Below are 24,866 nucleotides of genomic sequence, written 5' to 3'. Positions count from 1 at the left end.
AATTGTAATGGCAGACAATACAAAGAGAGGAAATTTTCATCATTAAAAGAATATACATCAACTTAGTAGAAATAGATGACTGATGAGCAGCGGCGTGGGTAAAAAGGGTTTTGCCGACAACCCTTTTTCATTTCACGTAATTTTAGAAGTAAGCTACGTAGATACTACTTTAATTATATGATATATTTTATAACGCCTTTCATTATAAAAATTATAAAATATCACTTAACGGATATATATTAATTTCATCATTACAACGCCTTTCATTTGCATGCAGCACCTGTCTATTCATGGAAACTGGAAACAGATTCCATTTCTGGAACTCGAAAACTCAAGTCCTTGTTTGTGTTACTGTGTAGGAACCAAAACATAAAGAGCGACCGGCCGTTGAAGTATTATTTCGTAACGTATGACTAGGGATGGCAAAAAAATCTGAACATGACGGAGAAAATTGAATTAAACGGGAATGAGAAAAATCGTTTATGCTAAACGGGGACGGGGACGGAGAAGAGAAAAAACCGTTTATGTTAAACGGAGAAGGGGACGAGTTTAGTAATCCCCGCCCCGATTACCCGGCCCGATACTCGGTCCGATAAATATTAATTATTATTATTATTATTATTATATTATATATATATATAATATTAATAAATTTAATTTAAGTTAAAAATATATATAATATTTATATATTTAATTTAAATATATATACCCGACCCGATACCCGTTTAAATAACCGTTTATGCTAAACGGATACCCGTTTCCCCGTGGTTTTCTCCGATTATCCGATGGAGATCCCCGTTTAAATCCCTGCGGTTTTTAAAGCGGGGACGGATACGTGTTTTTTAAACGGAGACGGAGAGATCAATACCCGACCCGAACCCGACCCGTTGTCATCCCTACGTATGACAATTCTTCCTATAAAAGAATGTTGAATTAATAATTATTAGTTTTTTTTTTTTGCATTTTTTGTCTAATTATAAATAATAAACTTAGATTAAGTCCCATGCCTAATATCTTGTCCCATGACAACGAATTGGTTGTGTTTAGGTTAAACAAGACGGGTAGAAGTAAGCATCTTGAGAATAAAGATGTGAGTGGTTGAAAATTCTAAAATAATTCGAGTAATGGCAAATTTTAAACATTTAAAAAAGTATATATCTATCTGCCAAAATTAATGATAATGGGTTTTCAATGATATTTTTGTGACTGCAAATTAATATTTTTTTTAATTGTTTATAGGACTCAAAAAGAGAAAATAATTAATAATAATACTGATGGAATCTGTCGGTGGAGTTCTTATGAGCAGTCCGTATCGGTAAACCCTGCCGGCATGGTCCCGCACACTGCCTATTATTATGTGTATGAGCGTCGCCTGTCTTCTCTTCATTGGCTCTTGATTTATGCCATGGTAAAAAAGAATATGAAATTTATAAAAGCAAAACCAGTTCTCTCACACACACACACACACATATATATATATATATATATCAATAAATCAATTAATAATTTATTATTTAAAAATTAAATTAAATGATTTTAATTTAAATCATCATCTTATTTTGAGAGATTTTGGGGCCCGTAAAATATCGACGTTGAGATTTCTTATCTATGCAGTTGTAGCAGATGCAGAGGTTGTATAATAATGGGGCATGTACGATTTTCTATGCACACGAATTGACTCCACCAACTTGTTCTCACCCGTTTGATCAACCTGCTGAGTCGCTTTTTCATGTCGATTAGCCGATGTCAGCCGTTGAATCCAAGCTTAAGTCTCCTGCATGGGACGATGGGGTCCAACCCCAAATCCCATGAAACTCTTCATTTGGCTAAACTTGGTAATGATTTCCTGGAAAAATAAAAGCAATGTGGCGCTTTCCCCTGCCGCCTGCCGCCTGCCGCCAAATATCAATAGCCTTATAACTTAATTGGTCAAATTGTTGATCTAAACTTTTATGAATTTAGTCTTGCTCATCCAACGGTTGCTATTTCTCACCCGCACTCTCCAAATTTATGTGCAGTTAGCACATGGTAAAAAAAAAGTCGTCAACTGAGGAACCAGGACACTGAAACCAAAACACAGCAAAATTCAGTCACGTGAATAGTGATTGGAGAGGCCAGATAGGTCAAATACTATGCAATATTGTACAAAGATGGTGGGGTTGCCTAATCTTCTTCGTTGAGAAATAAACAACCAAAGCTGTTGCAGTTTATGTCACTGAAAATCTGGTCTGATAAAATACAAACTACGTAGTCACTTTCAGCAATATGTATGTATGTATGCTTGAAGAAGACAGCAAGGTTCGCTCTGTTTCTCAGTTTTGTTCATTGCCCTGTGCAGAAAGCATTTGACATAAACGGGGAAAGAGTGTTGGTGCAAGGTAAATCTACAACGTTGAGTGGAATTCATCAAAACAGGAAATACATTGTTCATTTTCAAAACATGAACAAATCATAATTCCTTCTTTCCAGGGAAATAATGAAACTCTTCAAAGTGATCATGATCTACAAGAATTACCCCAAAAAGATCATGGAGTGAAAAAAATAGAGCAGTGAATCCTGCTTCCATTGACATACGAAAAGTTGGTCTTCGACTATCAGACTCGAGGTCTAGTGATGAGAATGGAGGAGGGTGATCGAAATAATCGTCTGCCCTAAAATTTCACCACACTAAAATTTTATAAATTTACAGTCTCATAAAATATTATAAATTTATTTTTTAATATAAAATTTTGAATTGTCCATGTCGAAGCCGAAGCCGGTTTGTTATTGCAGTAACCGAAGGTAAAAGCATGGGTTATTACATCCCAATATAATACCAGGAAAATGAAAGTGTCCCACCATCCCTGTAAAAGACATCAATTCTCAGACTTTTGATAAGACACATGCAACTCGAGCTACTAACTCAGCTATGAAAAATAAATCGAAATAAATAAATAAATAAAAGAGGGGTCGACAGAGATAGAAACCACGAACACTTATTGAATGTGACTTTTCTTTGTTGAACCCCTCGTCTTATATATTAATTCAACTCCCATTCTCAGCTGCCACTTCATTTTCCAGTCTCACCATACCCAAAAAAAAACCTCTTTTTTAAAACATTGTCGATCACTGACAATTTAACCTACGAATCAGTGAAGTGTGTGCTGTTTTTCTTTAAGGAAAGGGTCTGGTCTTAACTCTGATAACTCATTGTAATTTGGTCGGTCTCTAAATGGGGAGGCACTCTTCTTGTTACAAGCAGACGCTGAGGAGTCTTTGGTCCCCCTGAAGAAGATGAAAAGCTCTTAAGGCATATTACCAAGTACGGCCATGGTTGCTGGAGCTCTATCCCAAAACAAGCTGGTAATTTTCTTAAGCAATTATATATATGTGTGTGTGTGTGTGTATATATTGATGAATTGTTGCTAAAAAATTGAGTAATTGGCAGGTCTGCAGAGGTGTGGAAAGAGCTGCAGATTAAGGTGGATTAATTACTTGAGGCCTGATTTAAAGAGAGGCACATTCTCTCAAGAAGAAGAAAATCTCATAATTGAACTTCATGCACTTCTGGGGAACCGGTATAATTATTATTAGTAATTTAGTATTTATGTGGTATTTTTTTTGGATTTTATTGCAGAACTCTGTATTTCTTTCATCTTCTTCAGGTGGTCCCAAATAGCTGCACAATTGCCTGGAAGAACCGACAATGAAATCAAGAATCTATGGAACTCTTGCCTGAAGAAGAAGCTTAGGCAGAGAGGTATCGACCCTGTAACGCACAAGCCGCTCTCGGAGCTTGATAATGGTGAAGACAACAACAAGATTCAACCCACATCTAATGAATCGAACCTTAAAACCGACAACAATGGCAGCAGCAAAGAAATGTTTGATAGTCCAACCACCAATAGTCAGGCATCTGATTTGGTGGATCATTTTCGAATGGAGCAATTGAACTATGCACCACCAGCAGGCAATGGGCGGCCATCATGGACTGACTCGAACCCGACCCCCCCTGGTTCACCAGCAAAGCTTTCGATATCAACACGGTGTTTTCTTCGAGCTCGATGATGTCCACTCTTCTCCCACCATTGACAACTGCATTCATCTCGGATGATCCATCAATGTCGCCAACGTACGGACCACGTTATTGGGGAACAACAACCACAGCTAAAAACAACAGCGACTGCACAAGCACCAGCGCTGAGCTACAAAGCAACAACAATTCCTTGTTCGAGAACAACAGTTTATCGTGGGGATTAATGGAAACCCAAGCAGAAGAAACCAAATGGAGTGAATATCTGAATAACCCTTTGTTTATGGCGGCCGCTGTGCAAAACCAAACGCCATACAATATCGAGATAAAATCTGAACCATGTTTTTTTACTACTAGTTCATCATCAAACAGTGTGTGGGCTCAAATTCAAATTCAGCAGCAGCAACCGCAGATAGTACCTACAAAATTACCATATATAGCCTTACGTACGGCTGCTTTTGGACATTTTTAGTTTCTGTTGTTCGTTTATAGTCTTTCACTTTGCCTTGTTGCATATAATCTTGATTGTGCATTGAAATGTTGAAATTCTATTTTGTTGATAAACAAAAAGAAAATGGTATGCGTCCATGGGGATTTTCCAGCATTATTTTGTTGACAACTTGCTTTTCAAATTCCAGGAAAAAAATTATGGAATGGATTTTAAGTCTATCTAATTAATTATGGAATGGATTTTGTTGAATTACTAACCAGTTGGATATCACTGTTAAACATAATTTTTGCTGTAAATTCGTTAAATAGATCTAACTTTCTGGTCCGTACATAGAAAGAGTCGGAGGATGTAATAAGGGCCATAGAAGTAGTGCTGTCTTGCGTTCAATCTCTTGAGTAACATTGTAAGGTTCCTATACCCAAAGAATAATTTCAGAGATACTGTATAACAATTGAAAGTAAATACTTTTCTAATTGAGTAACATTGTAAGGTTCCTATACCCAAAGAATAATTAGACAGAGTACCACTATAATAACGATCCTTCAGTTCCTCCACAGTCCGGGGCGTTGGGAGCCTATCAGCTATAATGATGAAGCGGAGATCAAACCATTCGCACAAGTCAAACAATTGATCTGTCTCTTCCTTAGTCCATTTCTAATTATCAAGGTAAAAAAAGAAGAAAAAGAAAAAGAAATAACCAGACCAACTGAATCAATGGAAGCACAAATGCATGTCCCGATTTTACCTTCTACCAAGACTATTTCAAATTTTCAAACAGACAAAAACGGAAACAACTTTTCGCAGAAACATAAAAGCAAGAGCTGCAACCTCAAGTTGATACATACAGGGTCAGTTAAATATCTTTCATACGCCTCATATCATACGTGTATCTGATAACATGAACAGACTGCACCACACCAGACAAACAAACATGTTCAATTTCATAATGTTCAATTGCATGATTCATTTATACCCCCAGTAACGACACTTGTTGCCCTCATGCTTCGAAAGAAAAAATAATAATTCTAGTCTTTAGTTATTTTTGGGGTAAAGTACACAAATGGTCCTTTGACTATAGGGTGCTGCTTTGTTGAGTCTCCTGACTATTAAAAGTTACAAAATAATCTTTCGACTATAGGACGTTGCTTTGTTGAGTTCTCCTACTATTAAAAGTTACAAAACTCGTCTTTTTCCGTAAAAAGTTGGTAGTCGTATAAACTAGACATTTACTTGTTGATTGAGAGAAATCAACTTGTCTGCGATAATTTAGCCGAACTTTTCGATCCACAGCTATTTCAATGATGACCTTTACCGAACTTATCTCCATAATCCATAAACTTATTGATAGGGACATTTCTAGTCCCAAAATTTGTACGGCTACATAACATTCGTCTATATCTCTTATGATTAAAAAAACTAAAATCTCAATCTTTATTAAATAGAAGGAAGACATTTGTAATTATTATTTACTAACCTTTGATACAATCTTGATAACTTTTGGATAGGATTCGAATGACTTTGATATAATTTTGAAAATTATAATGGATTTAACTAAATCGAAGAGATGGGTACTCGAGGAACATTGAGGCCCAATCATAAAGTTAGAGCTTCACAAATTTGTGTTTTGGGGGCAAGCCTTGTCGTAGGGCAGTCAGGCCCAACCTTTGGTAGAACCAAAATAGTTAACTAAATCGAAGTAATGGGTCAAGTGCTACAAACTGCAATGATTTAAGGCCTCAATGTTCCTCTGGGTCCGAAGGTATGGCCTCGCCTATTTAGGCTTTACTTTGTAATCTTGCTGAACTTTCATGTAAATCTATTTTTCTATTAGGTGCTACAAAGATTTAAGGTATGGGTACTCGAGTTTATATGTAACGTTAGAATCCACTTCCATTCGGTGTACAACTCTTAATTTTATATCTTTTTAGGATTGGTAGATGAGGAAAATCAAAGGCCGATATTAACTCATTTCTCCCGATGAATATCTTCTCATTTCTTACCATTAATCACAACCTTTGATTTTCCTCATATATAAATATATGGGTATGGATAATCGTTTTGGCTTGTAATACTATGTTTGTGTATCTATTTTTGAAGTCTGTTCTATGCTTAATTTACTTATATTACATCTTTCATATCATATATGTTGAGTGATATGTATTATTAAATTTGTAAAATTTAATTTTCGAAATATTTTGTTACGTTAATAGTTAGATTATGATTGTATTCGAGTCAAAGTAGCTATATCATCGAGGGAGTTTCAATAGTCGTTCTCTAAGTACAATACATATTTACTTTAATCGGAAATATATTATTTGTAGGATCTTATTTAATAATTATGTATGCAAACTCATTTAACTTAATATAACAATTTTGTATAATTATTTTTAACTTGTGAAGCTTCACTTTTGTAAGATGCTTTTCATTCGTTTGATTTTGCTTGTAATTTTATTTTAGTTATTTGAATTGTCTATTTAAATTTTATTTTCGGATTAAAATTTTATAGGTTATTTTGATGGTTTGAATATAAGTCTATTACTGATTAAATAAATCAATGTTGTTTTTAAAAGTTATGGATTTTATTTTTTATTTTCTAAAGAGTCTCAGTTAACACGTGTAAGCATTACAGTCATTATCTGGACCACGTCAGTGATAAGCCGTACCTTTTTCCGTTGCCATCAACAGAGCTGGCATGAAAATCTGAAAATGTAAATAAATAAATCAAAGTAAGTAAAACGTCCAGTCAAAGGTTCCACGGTCGGTGAGCGCCTCTGTTTAACTAAACCCATTAATCTCCGCACAAAATGTTGAAGATAACGGGGGTGGCTAAAACAATTAATTCAATAAAATAAACAAAAATGAAAGATTAATGATGTGTTGGGTGCACGATGAGGATACTAAACCGGGCCGTGGTCATGTGGACCCCAATTGGGCCTTTGGGGACAGGTGGCTCTTTAAACGCGGTAATATACATCAGCTTTCACAGTCCGGTGGGACCGGATGCTCCCAAACACACCTGACCAACTACCCCACAAAAAACAGTTAAGCTTATCCGATTACGGTTAACCTAAAAAGAATCGGGTACACGGGAAAAACACGGAAAATCAACTGTCTACATCCTTTCAAGATTCAATTCTCAATTAATAAAGTAAAAGAATCTATTTCTTTTTTATAGGGAAGGCATATTTTCTTCTTCAAATTTTGATGTTGTTTCCTTTACTAATGTATTTCGAGCATGAAATCAGTTGCCTAATCATCTAATTAGTTTTGTACTATTATGACATAGAAGGATACATGATTTGTTCCTAGAAGATAATCTTATATAATTTTAAGTAGAAGATAATTTATAAAATTTTAATAGGTAAAAATATTAAAATAATTTTTTTTAATTTATTTTTAAAATGATGACCATTCTCACCCGCCCTATCTATACCCATAGCAGTCTTTATCGTTGTACCGATGATTTTTATTTGAGTGAATAGACAAATTTTTATTTATCCTGTTAAGAAATGCATGTGGAATAATAATTTTATATCGTACTATGAAGCAATTAATGTATAGGATGGTAAAGCCTTTTTCTTATCTACAGTTTCGACATTTCATTTTCACGTGTTTCATTCATACACGAGTCACTGAACTAGATGCCTACATCGTTATTTCCGATGAAAACTTGAATGTTAAACAACAAAACCCTAATTCATTTTTTTTTAGATAAATAAAAGAATATTATTATCCAAAAAAAAACAGTATACTGCTATAGTACAATTATCAAAACAACCAGCATGGAGCATTAACAACCAACATACTAATAAAGGCTACTCAATGCCCCCATTGAATACAAAGAGAAATATTGACTCTATCTGTTCTATTAATTTTCCTGTCTCTTATTTGAACACTAACAAACTCCTTACACTACAGCAAAACTGTTTTACAGCGGCGTTTTTAGCGGCGTTTTGAGAGTAAACGCCACTAACTTTAAACATACAATGGCGTTTACACTCCAAATACCACAAAATGGTAACGTTAGCGGCGTTTTTATACAAAACGCCGCAATATAGTAATACTTTAGCGGCGTTTGTATAAAAATGCCGCAATAGGGTTCATCTATAGTGGCATTTTTTCAACAAACGCCGCAACAGAGTAGTACTTTAGCGGCGTTTTTATACAAACGCGACAATAGGTTCATCCATAGTGGCGTTTCTTAACAAACGTTGTTATAGAGTAGTACTTTAGCGGCGTTTTTTACAAACGCCGTAATAGGTTTAATCTATAGTGGCGTTTTTCAACAAACGCCGCAAAATAGTAGTACTTTTAGCGGCGTTTTTTACAAACGCCGCAATAGATTTCATCTACAGTGACGTTTTTTTTAACAAACGCCGCAACATAGTAGTACTGTAGAGGCATTTTTTTACAAACGCCGCAATAGTTTGGTATATTCGTGGCGTTTGGCTTTAAAAACGCCGCAACATTTTCTGCTTCCCGTCGATTGCAAACACCCAACAAATCTGTTGTTTAAAAATGCCCATCATGATCCCAGAAAATTTATTTGCTTGCTGCGCTATTTTCTTCTTTCCCTCTTTGCTTCGGTCCCTTCACCGTTTTACTAATCCAAAGGAAAAGGCTTATCATTTCCCCTTTGCTTTACTCTGCATAACTCCAACACATAAACAGGGTTAAATTTCTAACTCCAGCTCTAATAACTCTCTGTATTTAGGGTGTTTTTCTGTTTGGGATATTTTGATTTCATGTTTCTATTTTCGAAAATTTTCCTCTCCACAGGAAAGGTTAGAATCATTTCTTTCTTCTTTACTTTTTCTTTTTTCGCATTAACCCCTATATGTACAAGTCCTTCAATTTGATCGAGTTTGCATTTCGATTGTTTTTGTTCTTTTTTATTGTTATAGAAATTTGAAAATGAGCTCTCTTTTATTTTGTAAAATTAAAAGAATATGGCTCAAGCCATTGAAGAATGGTATAAGCAGATGCCGGTCATCATCCGCTCTTATCTCACAGTTTCTGTTGTAATCAATATTGGTTGCTCTCTCGAAGTATGCCTCTTATTCCATTTTTTTTTCTGGATTTATTTATTTTTCAATCTGGTCAATGATTTTGATTATTGAGTTTCAATTTTCAATGATTTCGACACATTTTTTTATGTTTATGTGCAAATGGGTGTGGTTAGTTTAGGTTGTTTTGATCCGTGTTTGTCTCAATTTAATGAAATTTATTGATTTACATTGGATTTGACCCATGGGTTTTCACTCATGTTTCAAGAAAGTTAGGAATTTGGGCAGGAAACATTTTTTGTATGAAAGGCAATTTATGATTTATATTCCCATCGTGATTTTGATAAGAATTAGAACTTGTTTGCATTGTTGTGCTAATCTGATTTTCTTTGCAGATAATATCACCTTATAATCTGTACTTGAACCCTACGCTTGTGGTTAAGCATTATCAATTCTGGCGCCTCGTTACTAACTTCCTATACTTCCGCAAGATGGGTAAATTTCATGTGATTTTATGTCTGGATGTTATGATATCTCTGGTTTGTTATGCGGTGGACCAAAATTATGAAAATGCCATGGATGTTTTTGCTCAATAAATATACATACTCCTACCGAAACTATAAGAGTCGACTCTATTATGATTCCATTTTTTAGTGAAAGTATGGAAATGCAGTTGTCTATTCTTATTGTTTTAAAAGCTTGAATAGAATCAGTGTCGATAGAAGTGAAAGGAGTTAGGCTTTAAGAACTAAAATCAATTCTATATCACCCTTCATTTTTTTTAACTTTCTTTGGAGTTTACACCATGAATGACATTGAATATCTTTATGATTTGTAATTCTTATCCGAACATGTCTATGTGATTATGATTGAATATAGTAATCTCAAATCGATTAGCACCTTTAACATGGTACCCCTTTATATGCCAGATTTGGATTTCATGTTTCACATGTTCTTTCTTGCTCGATACTGCAAACTCCTTGAAGAGAACACTTTTAGGGGAAGGACTACAGATTTCCTTTACATGCTCTTGTTTGGAGCTTCTGTCTTAACTGTCATTGTGCTTATTGGCGAAATGATACCTTATCTGTCGGCATCATTTGCAAGAATCATATTTCTAAGCAATTCATTGACATTCATGATGGTAAGCCTATATGCGCTCGGTTACATTCAAAATACGTTTATTCAGTGTTTATGTTTTCTGATAGCCATTTTGGAAGCCATCTTATTCACCACAACTTGTAGGTTTATGTGTGGAGCAAGCAAAATCCTTTTATACATATGAGTTTTCTGGGTCTTTTTACCTTTACGGTAGCTTACGTGCCATGGGTGAGTGCTTTTATCTTGAGCATATTTCATCTATATCAATGAACTTACAAGTTTCGAACAAAAAAGAAAACAAAAAAGTGGTTATGGTGAATTTCTCATGGGGTAAGAGTTTTAGTCTTTCTGCATTTTTTGGTTTTGTCATACTTTGCCTAGTTGCAAAGTATAATTGCTTCTTTTCCTTGTATAGCTTTTAGGGGAAAATACTGAGGTGACAAATGAGGAAAAAATATTAATTTACAATCTCCGTTAAATTCTCTTTTTGCTTCCTTATCTATAAGTTAGATTGTGCTTTTGTCTGTTCTCAGGTTGTTTTAGCAGAATGCTTGAAAGGATTTGGTCCTTGGTAAGCTGTCATATTTCCATCTTTATATCTTTCTGTTTGTTAGGAATGCAGTTTTGGAGCCTTTTTCTGGGTGCTATTGATTTAAAATATGTGTGGTCCGATAAGCTGTTAGAAGTTATCATGAAATTCAAGCTTGGATGTTTCTGCACAATTATTAAGATCTATCTCTATATTTTGCTTATCATCATGATGGTTGCCCATGCCACAGAGTTGTTGACTGCTGGGACTGACCATGCAGAAATGTGTTGTTAACTTTTTTAACGTAAGATATAATGGATTTTCATATAAATTGATGATTTATTTGGATATGAAACTAGAGATCGGGTTTGCATTGCCATGGATGGGGCCTTTTCAAGTGGCATGCCAATTGGAGTAAGACCTCATGAAGCAAAATATATGTGCAAGAAATGACAGGACGATACTAGCTCTGCATCATTGTTTTCCCATATAAACTGGATTATCTCTTTGAATTTAAGCGCCTCATTTTGACAAAGAGTTTTGAAGAATGTGTAAGATTAGAAGCAAAATATCTTAGATATTATTGTTTATTATAGTTAATAATGTTGAACTACATTATATTTACGTTAATGTAAACTTTGATTTATTATTATGGATTTCATTTTTCTTGTTATGGATTTTAAGTTTGTTGTTATGGATGTCAAGTTTATTGGAAAATGCTACAGGTTAAATTTCGGTAATAAAAGAGTGGAAAACAACATTTGGCAAATTAGTTTTAATTTGCAAAATCAATTTCTTTTAGCTATAGAGAGGTAATTAGCGTCGTTTGTATCATAAAACGCCGCTATAGATATGACCTTTTGCGGCGTTTGTTCTAAAAAACGCCGCTATATACCAGATCTTTTACGGTGTTTGTGGGAAAAACACCGCTAAATCTCAAGACCTATTGCGGCGTTTGTAGAAAAACGCCACTAAATCTCAACACTTATTGCGGCGTTTGTGGGAAAAACGCCGCTAAATCTCAACACCTATTGCGGCATTTGTGGGAAAAACGCCGCTAAATATCAACACCTATTGCGGCGTTTGTTGGAAAAACGCCGCTAAATATCAACACCTATTGCGGCGTTTTTCCAACAAACGCCGCTATATATCGTTACCTATTGCGGCATTTTTTTGTTACCAAACGCCGCGAACTTTAGCGACGCTATTTTCAACGGCGCTTTTTGCGGCGTTTGTTATAGCGCCGCATGTGTTTTTTGCGGCACTTAAAAACACCGCTATAGGTAATAAAAACGCCGCAAATGTACAGTTTTACTCTAGTGTTAATAACTTTAAGAATTTCATCAACTTTTCTGGAGCTTCCTTGGAATAGTCTTTTATTTCTTTCCTCCCAAAGAGAATAAATAAATGAAGTCCATGCAAGCTTCAAAATATTTGTTAGGAGGGACTTACCTTTCCAATTGCCACATGCCCAGTACAGTAGGTTATCCCAAGACAATGAAGATCTCCGCAAGCCGGTTAGTAGTAGGATGTCCTTCCAAAGAGAACTTGCTAGTGGACATTCAAAGAACAGGTGATCTCTCGTTTCCCGTGAGTTTTTACACAAGGCACATAAACCATCGGTTATAATTCCCATTTGTTGAAGTCTGTCTTTAGTAGGAAGTCTGTCCAAGATAGTCATCCAAGAGATCATGCTATGTTTGGGAATGTGGAGAGGAAACCATATCAGATTATGCCAAGGAACTTTGTATTTCTTTACCTTAAGCTCTTCCCAAATTGTACAAATTTTAGTTGCTCCGGTTGAGAAAACAACGTTTGATTCTCTCCTTAGTTTAAGTAATTTTCTGAAGCCCCAGTTGGTATTTGTTCCACTGTCAATGTACCAAAATCGTATAGGGCATAGTTTTGGAGCCAAGCAACCCACAATGAGCCTTCACCCGCTAGGATACTTCTAATGAGTTGAATCATTCACACCTTATTCCACGTTTTTATGTCCTTTAAACAAAGCCCTCCTTCAGATTTCGAGTGACAAATCGTTGCCCAGCTTACTCTAGCTCCAGTTGATGCTTTGTCTGAACTTTTCCAGAAAAATCGAGAACACAATTGCTCGATCTTTTTAATAATAGATTGAGGTACAAATAGTTGCCTGCACCAGAAGTTAGCAACACTGAACAAGACAGCTCTTATAAGTTCGAGTCTACCTGCATAAGACAAGAGTTTTCATGGCTAATGATAAAGCATGGACTTAATATTATCAATGAGGACAGTACAATCCTTTTCAGAGAGTTTCCTAGTGACCAAAGGGACCCCTAGGTATCTCACAGGTAGGCATCCTTGTTTGAACCCCGTAATTTTGGTAATGGATCCCAGGATATTAGTAGAGATACCAGCAACGTATAATTCGCATTTGGCCGCATTAAGCTTAAGGCCGGACATTTCATAGAAATTGTCTAACACAATAGTGACCCCTACAATTGATTCCATATTTTCTTTGCAAAATATAAGAAGATCATCTGCAAACATTAAGTGAGTGAGACCTATCTTCTTACATTTAGGGTGATAGCCAAACATACCTCTCGCAGCAGCCAAATTAAGAATTCTGGATAACACGTTCATTGAGAGGACGAATAAGAAACGGGATAGCGGGTTGCCTTGCCTTATTCCTCTTTTACCCTTGAAGTATCCAATCAGGCTTCCGTTGAAGGAGATGGAATATCTTGCACCTGAGAAACAAGTTTCAATCCAGTCAATGAAGGTTTTTGGTAGTTGTAGAGCATTTAGGATTGTTGAAATCAAGCCCCAATGGAGAGTGTCAAAGGCCTTTTGTAGGTCTATCTTCAAAGAACATCTTGGGGATATTGATTTTTTTCCATATCCTTTCACCAGTTTTTTTTAACTTTAATACTTACTTTTTTTTTAAATTTTATTTTATTAATTAAAATATTTAAATTTGATTGACGATTAACGAGTGAAATAATAATCTATGGTGATTTGATAGACTAAAGATAGTAGCGAATCAATTGATTGGAAGAGAGAAAGGAAGAAAGAAAGAAAAGTCCCTTAGCCCTTTTATATTTCTTACAAGAGAGAAAATTTAATTATATGCTACTCCCTTTCATTCTACTATATTTGTCATTTGTTGTCTTTTTAAAAGTTAAATTTTTTAAATTTTGACCACAATTATTTTTACATATTTAAATTTTATAAAATATATATTCAAAAACAAGTTGATTTAATGTTTTTAAAATATATCTTTTTTATATTTTATCAATAATAAATTTTAAATAATAGTGAGTAAAAGTTAAAAAAATTAACAAAATAAAAAAGATCAATAAAAGACAAATTTAATAGGACATGGGAAATATATAAATTTAATTTTAGGAGATAAATTAGAAGAGAATCAATGTCTAATGACAAATAATATTAGAATTATAACGAGTCTAACTTACTAATACATTAAACGTTCACAAATAAAGTGATTATTTTCGTCAAAATATTACACCTATTGATTTTTATATTGATGATTAATAGCTGCAAGTATAATATGTGGTCAAAAGCATACTTTGAGTTATAATAGAATTATTCATTACGAGATCATATTTAAATCGAGGGAAATTTATTGTTCCAAATTAATACCTCAAAAATAGGGAATATAACATGTCTCAATTTATCTAAAATGGTATAGAAAATGGGACACATTAAATAAAATATTTTTAATTATATGTGGGTTTTCTTTTTCTAAAATAAGAAAACTTATAGATTATTTGTTAAAATAACAAAATTGAAGTATTAAAATAAAAATAGATATGATTCACGAGTGAAATAATAAATTAACCAGAAGAAACAAAAACAGTACATTGATTTCGAAGCCGGCCCAGGTGTTGGGAAATCGTGCGGGCAAGTCGCGATCTTTGTTTGATTCTAGTTGCTGGTGAGTCGTGACTCGGCAACGGATCGAACAATCTTAGCAGCAGCTAAGGATGTCGTCCGAAGCTACGTGTTCTAAACTGAGTGGTGTGGGACACTCTCCTCTTCAGCTGATTCTATACGTCATTTCTCTCAGCGTTGCCGCGTGGACATCATTTTCAGTTAAGTTTTCTTTTTGGGGCCAAAATTCATTTTTTTAATATTAAAAAGGTCATTTAGTGAGTAAAATATGAGCATTATAGTGCCATTTTGCAAGTATAAATTGTGTGGTTGAAGCAGAGAGCTTTCATCATGAAATGAAAAACAAAAACTGATTCACAAAAAGCTTAAACGCCAATTGAAGAACGCTTTACCTTCTTCACTTTCTTTGATTTCTTTCGTTGCAGAGAAAAGAAAAAATGGCATCAGATGAAAGTATGACGGTTGTTTCTTCTTTGCAAGACGATGAGTACGATGATCTTGATGTTGGGTTTCATCCACATAACTTGTCCAGGCTTTCCATGTACACTAATGATGGGGATGATTATGATGATGATGATGATCATATGGGGATGTCGAATGACATGTCGAGATTGTCGATCGAAAGCTTTGATGCAGACGTGGACGGAGATTTCTCCGCAAAGAAGTTTCTCGAGTTGTCATCGGACTCCGACCAAGAACCTAGCTGTTACTCGCTTCCCGCCACGCCGCCTCGTAGGAGGAACAGAACCGGGATACTGATGGTGGTGAAAGATTACGCCAGTGAAAACGAATCTCAAAAAGGTGGTTTGGGGAGGCTAAAAGGACGGAGCGGTCGGGGCAAGAACCCGAGGAAGAGGAGGGTCACAAGGGAGAAATGGGCGGAGGTAAGTGGTGGTAAAAGTGAGAGCAAAAAGAAAGATGGTGATTTAATGGCGGGCTATAGCAATTACAGTGGGAGTTTCAGTGGGGAGAGTGAAGGGGGAGGTGTCGTGGTTATTACAAGGCCTAAAGGTGGGAACAGGTCGTTGTGTATGGACTTGGAGGAAGTGAAGGCGTGTCGGGATCTTGGGTTCGAGTTGGAACATGAGCGGATGTTCGAGATGCCCGGTCGTGTTTCGCTGTCAGGTTCCACTTTTGATAATACCAGTAGTGGTGGCAATTCCCCCATTGCAAACTGGCGTATATCTAGCCCTGGTTAGTAAAAACCATTGTCTTCTTATCTGATTCGGCTTTAATTTGCATATTTCAGTTCATCTGATGTGGGATTGTTTGCCGTGTAGGTGATCACCCGAGAGATGTGAAGGCTCGGCTTAAGGTGTGGGCACAAGCAGTGGCACTTGCATCCACGTCCAGGCATTGAAGCTGTCAATTCTACTCTCAACTATCATTGACTATTGTTTTTAGTTCTCAGTTTTGCTTCTTTTTTCTCCATCGAAATCCTTTTGGTGGAATGAATTTGGTATACTTCGGTTGGAGTTGGCATTAGAGAGATTCATGTACCTTTCCTGATTACTTGTGTATGGTTTTAGGGTTGTAAATAACAGGGTAGAATATGGAGATAGATGGCAGGCTTTAAATTACACTTGCTCGAGCAGTTTCATGTATTATTTTCTGATTCGTTTTAAGTTCTGAATCTTGAATCTTGATTTGGGAAGTTTCGAGTATAGTATACGGATTCAAATTTCTTTCAACAGTGTTTTCCAGAAATTTGCATTTGAAAGTACAATCCAAGGAACAATTCTAGTGGTAAAGAGAATGTTGTTCTCTCTAAATGACTTACATTTGATCAGTTTTATCTACAGGTGAGTATAAGTTTAATCAGACATAAGAGCATGAGAAAACATCAAATATAAAAAGTAGAGTAGACATCGAAAACCAAATTGGAATTTGACAAGCTTAAAACCATACCGAGGTATACTGTTGATTCGAGTACTCTCGATTCCGAGACTTCGAGTGGGTCATTTAGAAATGATACCATCGAGGAACCTTCAGGACTACAAAGAATGAATAAGATTTTTCCAGAAACCACATTTAGGACAGTTTTCGGTGCTTCTGTCAGTGCGAATGGTAATCAAAGTGCGATGTTTGCTATTCATGTCCAAGAGCCTGCTGCATCATTTGAAAGTACCTCATCATTTGCTGCATTATAATTGAAGAGGTTTGCTACTGTTTACTGACAAGCTCAAGATTACATTTACAGATACTGAATTTATTATATTTTGGACTGTGGATGATATTCATCATCTTCATGCCTTTGTAAATTGTGAAAATCTTCTTTTCATAACAAACATGCAGGGAGATTATTGTTGGATGTGGCGTTTGAATCTAGAGTGATTGAAGTGTACAAATTTTTATGCATTTTGTATATGGTCATATAGATTGTAAACAATTGATAAAATCAAATCATCAATATAATATAGGATCACTTCAACACCTTTATTTTTCTGCCACTTGTTTGATAATTTGATTTTTACTTGATACATTTCATGTTAAAAGAGCATGCTGGCTAGGAACATTTTATGTTAAAAGAGCATGCTGGCTAGGTACTGTAAGTTGTTCAGCTGAAAAAATGGTGGGTCTTTTACTCACATGGTGGATGTATCTTCCTTTAGTGGACTTGTTATCGTTCTGTTGCCAAGTGGACTACACCCGTGACTGTAGTCAATTTGAATAACTAAGATAAACAGTCGATTGATTATTTGTCATCAGTTTTATAGTTTTTAAACGATAAGTGAATTCAGATGCCATTTGGGGAATAATTACCTGTCCATGACTGTCTATTGGCAGGAAATCTTAAGAATAAAAGCAGAGCATCCTGATGATGACAAAGCCATTTCAAATGATAGGGTGAAGGGGCAGTTGAAAGTCACTAGAGCTTTTGGCGCTGGTTTCATGAAGAAGGTTGGTTGAGCTGGCATCTGTAACTTTGAGATTTTCTTTCTCATTTGAGATTTGAATAACTAGTAGAACAGAAAAAAAATTATAGAAACTACGATGATTATGAGTAAAATAATTACAACCTGACACAATTCCTTCATCATTCTTTTGCTTCTTGCTCCCATCTTGAGTTTTATATGCAAAAATAACGTGCTGTATCATATATTATTTGGTCACAGAGAGCATTTCTTTCGGTATTTTAGGCCTGAAGGTTTCGTGATGTCGGTTAATGACGAACATTTAGGTTCTAGTATAGTAGTTTCCTGTTATAGAACATTTTGGGGACCAATTTTTCAGTGAGTCGAACATGGATCATGCTTGGTAGTGCCTTTGTTTTTCTTGGGATTTGTTGGCTGCCATGTTTATGAAGGCCTATCTGATTGAATTGATGTTGAAATAATTTGGTTCCTTGTTCATTTCACTTATCGGGTGCAACCAACTTGTAATGAAGCTCTACTGGAGATGTTTCAAATTGATTATGTGGGGAATGCTCCTTATCTTAGCTGCATCCCCTCTGTTGTTCACCATCTACTCTACTCAAGTGACCAATTCTATGTGTTATCATCCGATGGGCTTTACGAGTATTTCAGCAATGAAGAGGTTGTTGCCCATGTCACATGGTTCATGGAAAATATTCCTGACGGTGATCCTGCTCAATACCTCGTTGTTGGTAAGATTATCGACTATGCTATCCTTTCATCATATCTTATGTTAGTTAAGGTTGTAGTCTTCTGGATAGATGTAGCCGCATAATCAATGGCAGTTTCTTGTGAAACCAACTGCAAAACTGCGACCTTGTCATATTTCTTGGCTTGAAGCGTTCCATGATTTTCTTCTTCCCACTCGGAAAACGGTTGATATACAATGCAATTTGTGAAAACCATGAATAGACTCAAAGTGTTGTTTTGTACATTTTAGTGATGGGATTTTGTTGCAGGAATGGATTTTCATGAGTTGCTCGACATACCTCATGGAGATCGGCGTAAATATCACGATGATGTTTCATTGGAGGTATTCTGGATGATTTCTTCTTCTTCTTTTGTTCTTTTTTTGTCACAATTTCAAATTGCCTCAACAGTAAATGGTTTTCAAGGAAGGGGTAGTTATTAAGCAACTACACACTAGTTTTCCGTTTTTCGGACAATCATATTCGCGGCATCGGCATCGGCATCGGGCATGTCTGCATCGATCTCTGCTATTAACTTTCGAGATGGTCGGATTTTTTGAAAAAGAGGAAGAGCATATATTACTTCAACTTTGCATTAAAGCCAGGAAGATGCAGATAACCACTTTATCTAAAGCGTGTCAATAACCACAACTATAATGAAATGCTGCATGAACCAACCGGTAACGATCTTTTAAAATGTAAGCTTCTACTGGATGGGACCTGTTCAACAGCCCCTGCAATGTCATCCGTCCCATTTCAATTTATTTATTTATAAATATCAAATAAATATGGTTTAAAGCTTTATTAAACCTTTAATGTAAGGACAATTTGTCGTTAAAGGAGGATGTTGGAGAATAAATAACAAAGTTTGAGACTATAAAAGATAAACCCTAAGGGTGTGTTTGATTGAGGATGTCATTTCCGGTAATCTTACATTACCAATAGTGGATTTTTTTGGGTATATTACCGAGAATCTCATTACCTCCATTTCCTTAGATATTGTTGGATTACCGGCGTTTTGGACTAAAATGCCCTTAAAAAATTTCTTTCAAAAATATCTTTATTATGTCATTGAATAATAAAAATTCTACGAATATTAAATTACAAATTTATCCTTAAACTATTTTAGATTTACAAAAAAAATCTATAATTAAAATTTTATATGAAGTTCAGGGGTTAAAATAAAATTTTATCATTTCATAAAACCTTTTTATATTTTCAATTTTGTAAAAAAAATTATATAAATTTTATGAATTTAAATTTTTTAAAGAAAATATATAAATATTTTCCAATTTGTTAAAAAAACAAATATATAATAAGGACAATTTGGTTAAATATACATTCAAATAATCTTTTATTCCTTTAACCAAACACGGTAATCTTACATTCCTGCTAAACCAACCAAATACAAAATACAACATTCCCAGTAATCCTATTCCCTGATAATATTTTTTTCCACTGATAATCTTACATTCTGTGAACCAAACACACCGTAAGTATCGGTAATACGTACCATTTCCCTACCCTGGGGAATCGCTTTCCCTTGACAAAATGTTTTAAGGGTAAACTACACGTTCAATATCCAACTATCATTTCTGTTCTGACATATGAGCCAGTTAGAACTGGTGGATAATTAATTAATACCCTCACAAGGAGAAAATAAAAATCTAATATTTACAATTTTTAAGTACATATTTACAATATTTTCTTTTGATTCCAATATTCTCTCTTTAAATTATCAGCTCATTTGGTCATTGATGATGTACTTTCCACAAGTCCAATACTTTTCTTGCACCAAATGGATATTGCCTTACAAATTATTTTAAAGGGTTTCTTCTTGGTTACATATTGTCCACCGATCGGTAATCAATATTTAAATAGGGTCAAAATTGGTTGCTGAAATAATTTTTTCTGTCAAATTATACTATCAGTCCCTGCACTATTAATAAGTTGTGAATTTTGTTTTTGTATTCCAATGATATCATCTTTAATCGCTATACATTTTCAAATTTTAAATTTTAGTCACTATTTAAATCTACTAAGTCAAATATTGCTATTAGTTCACGTATTAAACATAAATTATAAATTTTTTTTCTACTCTCCAATTTAAATAATTTTATTGACAATAATCAAATAAGAGTGTAAGGACTAAATTTGCAACTTACACAAAGTATTAGAACTAATGACAGAATTTTACCTTTTTTTTTCAAAATATATCTGCAAGCTAAATAAATTTCTTTACTTTTAAGCTCTATTAATCCCCATTTTAGAAAAACTTTATCATATATTTATAATTTATTCCACCGGTTCATACCCGATTACCCATTTTCTCCATATGTATATATAAAGTAAACAGGATAGCTCCCTTTCTCATCCAACAATCAGACAAGTACTTTATTTTTTCTCTGAAATCTATAATTAAACCTTTTGCTTCTCTTCATTGTTAAATCTCCATGGCCGCCAAATTCTTGGCATATTTCGTCGTCGTTGTTGCCCTCTCCAGCGTTGCTAAATCTGATCCCGATCTTCTCCAGGATATCTGCGTGGCCAACGTATCTGCAGGTAACTAAAACAAAGTCAAAAACTCTGATCTTAAACAAATAATTCCCTAATATGTTTACTTGTAGGAGTCAAGGTGAATGGATTTGCATGCAAGAACGATGCAGCCGTAACCGAAGCCGATTTTTTCTTTAGCGGTCTCGCTAAACCTGCAGTCATCAACAATACCGTGGGCTCGGTGGTGACCGGAGCCAATGTCATGCAAATCCCGGGGCTGAACACTCTTGGAGTTTCACTTACTCGCATTGACTATCTACCTGGTGGACTTAACCCACCCCACACTCATCCGCGTGCCACTGAAACCATCTTTGTTCTAGAAGGTGAATTGGATGTAGGGTTCATCACCACAGCCAACAAGTTGTACTCCAAATCTATTAAAAAGGGTGACGTTTTTGTGTTCCCCAAGGGTTTGGTTCATTTCCAGAAGAACAACGGTCACCAGCCGGCATCGGTAATTGCCGCATTCAATAGCCAGTTGCCTGGAACCCAGGCCATTGCCGCTACCTTGTTTGCTTCTACACCGGCAGTGCCTGATAATGTGTTGACCAAGGCTTTCCAAATTAGCACCCGGGAAGTCGACCAGATCAAGAGCAGGCTTGCCCCTAAGAAGAGTTAAAACAGAGGAGAAAAAACCTATGGGTTGATGTAATAATACTGTTTTGTACTTAACAATGTTCTGTTTGTTTGGGATTGAGTGATGTAATTTAATTGCAAAAAAAAAATAAGTTAATTCTGTTGCAAGCAAATGGCCATGTTATCATTTGAATTCATCTGGAGTATGTTTTGAAGGGTTCAACATAATAATATTATTAGTTGTTTTGGTGGTTGGGTATGATTAGCTTCACTCAAACAAAGATGATGGGGTTTTCCCATATTTTTATTTATTTTTTTAACAATGACAACTGGGTTTTTCCCATTAATTTTTTTTTGAAAGATGTCGATTTTGTATTTAAGAATCGAGTCAAATACAAAATCGGACACAAACATGGACCTCGTTAAAAAACCTCCCTAAACCTAAGTGGAGGAAAAAGAGTATCCATGTTCGTATCATAGAATACATACCACAACTGTTAAACTCAAACACTACACAATACGTTGAAAATACAATCCACCCAAAACCAAAGAAAAACAACATCACATACCCTTCCTTAGAAAACATCAGCAGACCCTGACTCCTTATTCCAAACACTCAACTACAATAGCAGCAGGCACAGGCACAGGCATACCCAGCTCTCCAGAAGACGTAGTACCAAACAAAACAGAATACAGCAGACACTACATTCCGCCAACACAGGAGCAGACACTGAAAACGACTGCAATATTCCATACTGATATACGCACCACTCAGAATGTGTCCACTAATTAAAACAGCCACCCAAACATATCAAGTAGCTTACACTATAATATGAAATCATTATAAAATTAGCCCTGTCATTTTCATAATTCCCAAAAGTTTGTCATAGTTACCAATAAGTAAGAACTTCCATTTCGTTTCTTTGAATTAGTAATTTAATAGATAAATGTCAATTAAACATCTTGACAATAAATGAATTAGAAAATTACTAAAACTAAAGTTTCGTTAACAATGATTCTAGAAGATAGTTTTCACCAAAACTAAAAATAGGCCTAAATCAAATAGAATAAAAAAAAAGGAAATGAACTTTAACAACAAATTGAAAGGAGATTCTGCAACTGACATTGGAAAATCAAAGTCAACTCCTAAAATAAAAAGAAAAATGCAGATTATCTTTTACTTACAAGCGGAAATCATATTCATAAACAATGATGATGTATTTAAAGCAATGGAAGAGAGGAGAAGCCATGTTAGCTGCAGATTGTTTATTTATTGGAACCCTATAGCACAGATTGTTCCTACCCATACATATAAATATATAACATAGTTTGCTTTAATGGTTTACACCTATATTGCACATGGGTGATGCCACATTCAAATCAATTCAATTGCTCACACATGACACATGGTTTCACGTTCTTCAATTAGAATGGTGTTGAAAACGGTATTTTGTTATTGTTTAATGATATATGGATAACTAAACAAGTCATGGCTTGAAGGGAAGATAATTGTCTACTTCACAGTGAAAAGAGCAATGAACATATCAAAGATCAACGATTATATGGATAATGGATCCGATTTTCGTATCTTTGCTGAGAGCTCAATGCACGAGTAAACTACCCAACAAACAGCTCCTTCAAAGGATTCAAACTGTTTCCTTTAGCCAATCATTTTTTGCAAATTATAATTCCATTAGCCAAACTGGTAACTGAGGATTCAGAATGTTTGAAGCCAATTTACATCACAATTTTAGAATCAAAAGAATTCAAATTGCTTGAAACTAATTACTACCATTGACAAATCTCTCTTCACTTCCTCCATGGAAAGAAAAAGCTAGTTGGAATTGAATACCATATGAGAATTTATCTTTCAAGATTCGAAAAGGGGATTCTGAAGTAAAATACGAGCATTGTTCAACAGAGCACTTGCCTCTTCATTTGATGCATCTATCAATCTCAGCTCCTTGACCTCGTCCTGCCATTTCTCCATTTGTTCTTTATGTATCCTTCAACAAACAAAATTCATTAAAACAAACTTTTTTAAAAAAGAAGTTTCTCCTCCAGTTTTCGATTTCGATTTCATAAATAATAGAGGGAGAATCTTACGTAATTAGCCGCTCTTCAAATTCGTCACTCAATTCCCTGAACATCGTCTTTCCAGATTCTAACAGCTCAGAAACCTCCATGAAAATATATAAAAAAGAATTAATTGAAGTTATTATGAATAGCAGCAATATTGAAGAAAAAAACAGTGATTAAATTATTGTTACCAGTTGAGTAAAGCGCTCAATCTTTTCAAGAATGTGAGAGATATTGAGTTCCATTTCTTCAGATCCATTGATGTTTGCCTCGGATTGTTCGTGAACTGTTATTTCCATACCAGTTCCATTGCTTACTTGATCTTCTTCTTTCTCTTCCACCTAATGTTTACAACACAATCAAATATCAATTTGATTGGAAAAGGAAAATAAAGATAAATAAAACAAAAGGAGAAATGAAGGAAGCTTTTACATTTGGTTTCATGCGTTTCTTAGAAGCTTCATTTGCTCCACTTTCCATCTTATCTTTAAAACTTGATATCTCTCTTCATGAAACCAAAGAGAAAAGTAAACATTGATTGAAAAAATGTTCGTCGCTTTCTAAAAATTATAGAATCGATCACGAAAAATAATTCTTACCACAGAGAAGGGAGAGCGAATTCGAATTTGAAATTTGAGGAGGTGCTTAGCGGAGAAAGCCTCGATTTTCAAAATTGGATCGAGGAATGCGCGCGAATTTTTTCCTTATTTTCTCCGTATATTTATATGGTGGACAGGAATGAAATGGGTCATTTAGGTCCAAAAATTAGGTGAACGGCTGGTCGAATACTTGTTTATAAATAATTAATTTTTTGTTGAAATTTTTATAAAATTAATGTTTTTTAATAGACTAGAGTAATTATAATATTGTACTTGTAAAAATAATTCTTAGTCTATCAATAATGTATTCATACCTTACACAGATGTAGTTGCTCGAGTCCAAGTCCTCTAGGAAGAATAATATTTCTTTTTACCACTAAAATCACTCAATGAATTCATAGAAAGATTAACGTTTATTGTATGAGATTGTATATATTATGGTTTTTACGAGGAGAGTGAATGCTT

The 24,866-nt window shown here is 35.0% G+C and overlaps 5 protein-coding genes and 1 pseudogene across 7 annotated transcripts; 4 read left to right on the top strand and 2 right to left on the bottom strand.

Annotated features, from left to right (window-relative positions):
- The first annotated feature begins 3,029 nt into the window (after positions 1-3,029).
- Positions 3,030-4,527, top strand: LOC120173701 (annotated as a pseudogene).
- Positions 4,528-9,339: 4,812 nt separating this feature from the next.
- Positions 9,340-11,221, top strand: LOC120173727 (derlin-2.2-like). Its single transcript, XM_039180809.1, has 6 exons — positions 9,340-9,511; positions 9,865-9,964; positions 10,399-10,613; positions 10,715-10,798; positions 11,104-11,141; positions 11,185-11,221. The coding sequence occupies exons 1-6, from the start codon at positions 9,413-9,415 to the stop codon at positions 11,219-11,221; spliced, it is 573 nt and encodes a 190-aa protein (XP_039036740.1). The 5' UTR covers positions 9,340-9,412.
- A 1,846-nt stretch (positions 11,222-13,067) lies between these two features.
- Positions 13,068-14,686, bottom strand: LOC120173726. Its single transcript, XM_039180808.1, has 4 exons — positions 14,662-14,686; positions 13,673-13,822; positions 13,370-13,567; positions 13,068-13,300 (listed from the first exon to the last, which is right to left on the bottom strand). The coding sequence occupies exons 1-4, from the start codon at positions 14,684-14,686 to the stop codon at positions 13,068-13,070; spliced, it is 606 nt and encodes a 201-aa protein (XP_039036739.1).
- Positions 14,687-15,320: 634 nt separating this feature from the next.
- Positions 15,321-16,653, top strand: LOC120173644. Of its 3 annotated transcripts, XM_039180739.1 has the most exons (4): positions 15,321-15,349; positions 15,382-16,052; positions 16,096-16,181; positions 16,268-16,653. In XM_039180739.1, exons 2-4 carry the CDS (start codon positions 15,425-15,427, stop codon positions 16,286-16,288), a joined length of 735 nt encoding a protein of 244 aa, XP_039036670.1. In that variant the 5' UTR covers positions 15,321-15,349; positions 15,382-15,424; the 3' UTR covers positions 16,289-16,653. The 3 variants fall into 3 exon arrangements, with proteins under 3 accessions (XP_039036670.1, XP_039036668.1, XP_039036669.1); XM_039180737.1 differs by having other exon boundaries at positions 15,382-16,181; XM_039180738.1 differs by lacking the exon at positions 16,268-16,653 and having other exon boundaries at positions 16,096-16,233.
- Positions 16,654-20,961: 4,308 nt separating this feature from the next.
- Positions 20,962-21,943, top strand: LOC120173645 (germin-like protein subfamily 2 member 4). Its single transcript, XM_039180740.1, has 3 exons — positions 20,962-21,153; positions 21,219-21,774; positions 21,823-21,943. The coding sequence occupies exons 1-2, from the start codon at positions 21,045-21,047 to the stop codon at positions 21,764-21,766; spliced, it is 657 nt and encodes a 218-aa protein (XP_039036671.1). The 5' UTR covers positions 20,962-21,044; the 3' UTR covers positions 21,767-21,774; positions 21,823-21,943.
- A 1,528-nt stretch (positions 21,944-23,471) lies between these two features.
- LOC120173646 lies at positions 23,472-24,486 on the bottom strand. The gene is made up of 5 exons (XM_039180741.1): positions 24,402-24,486; positions 24,235-24,307; positions 23,994-24,143; positions 23,830-23,903; positions 23,472-23,729 (listed from the first exon to the last, which is right to left on the bottom strand). The coding sequence occupies exons 2-5, from the start codon at positions 24,280-24,282 to the stop codon at positions 23,594-23,596; spliced, it is 408 nt and encodes a 135-aa protein (XP_039036672.1). The 5' UTR covers positions 24,283-24,307; positions 24,402-24,486; the 3' UTR covers positions 23,472-23,593.
- Between the last annotated feature and the right edge of the window lie 380 nt (positions 24,487-24,866).

Source organism: Hibiscus syriacus, unplaced genomic scaffold (assembly GCF_006381635.1).
Source record: "Hibiscus syriacus cultivar Baekdansim isolate YM2019G1 unplaced genomic scaffold, ASM638163v2 tig00111983_pilon, whole genome shotgun sequence".
Lineage (NCBI taxonomy): Eukaryota > Viridiplantae > Streptophyta > Magnoliopsida > Malvales > Malvaceae > Hibiscus > Hibiscus syriacus.
The sequence above is the reverse complement of the archived record's forward strand: the minus strand, read 5'-3'. Positions and strand labels throughout refer to the sequence as shown.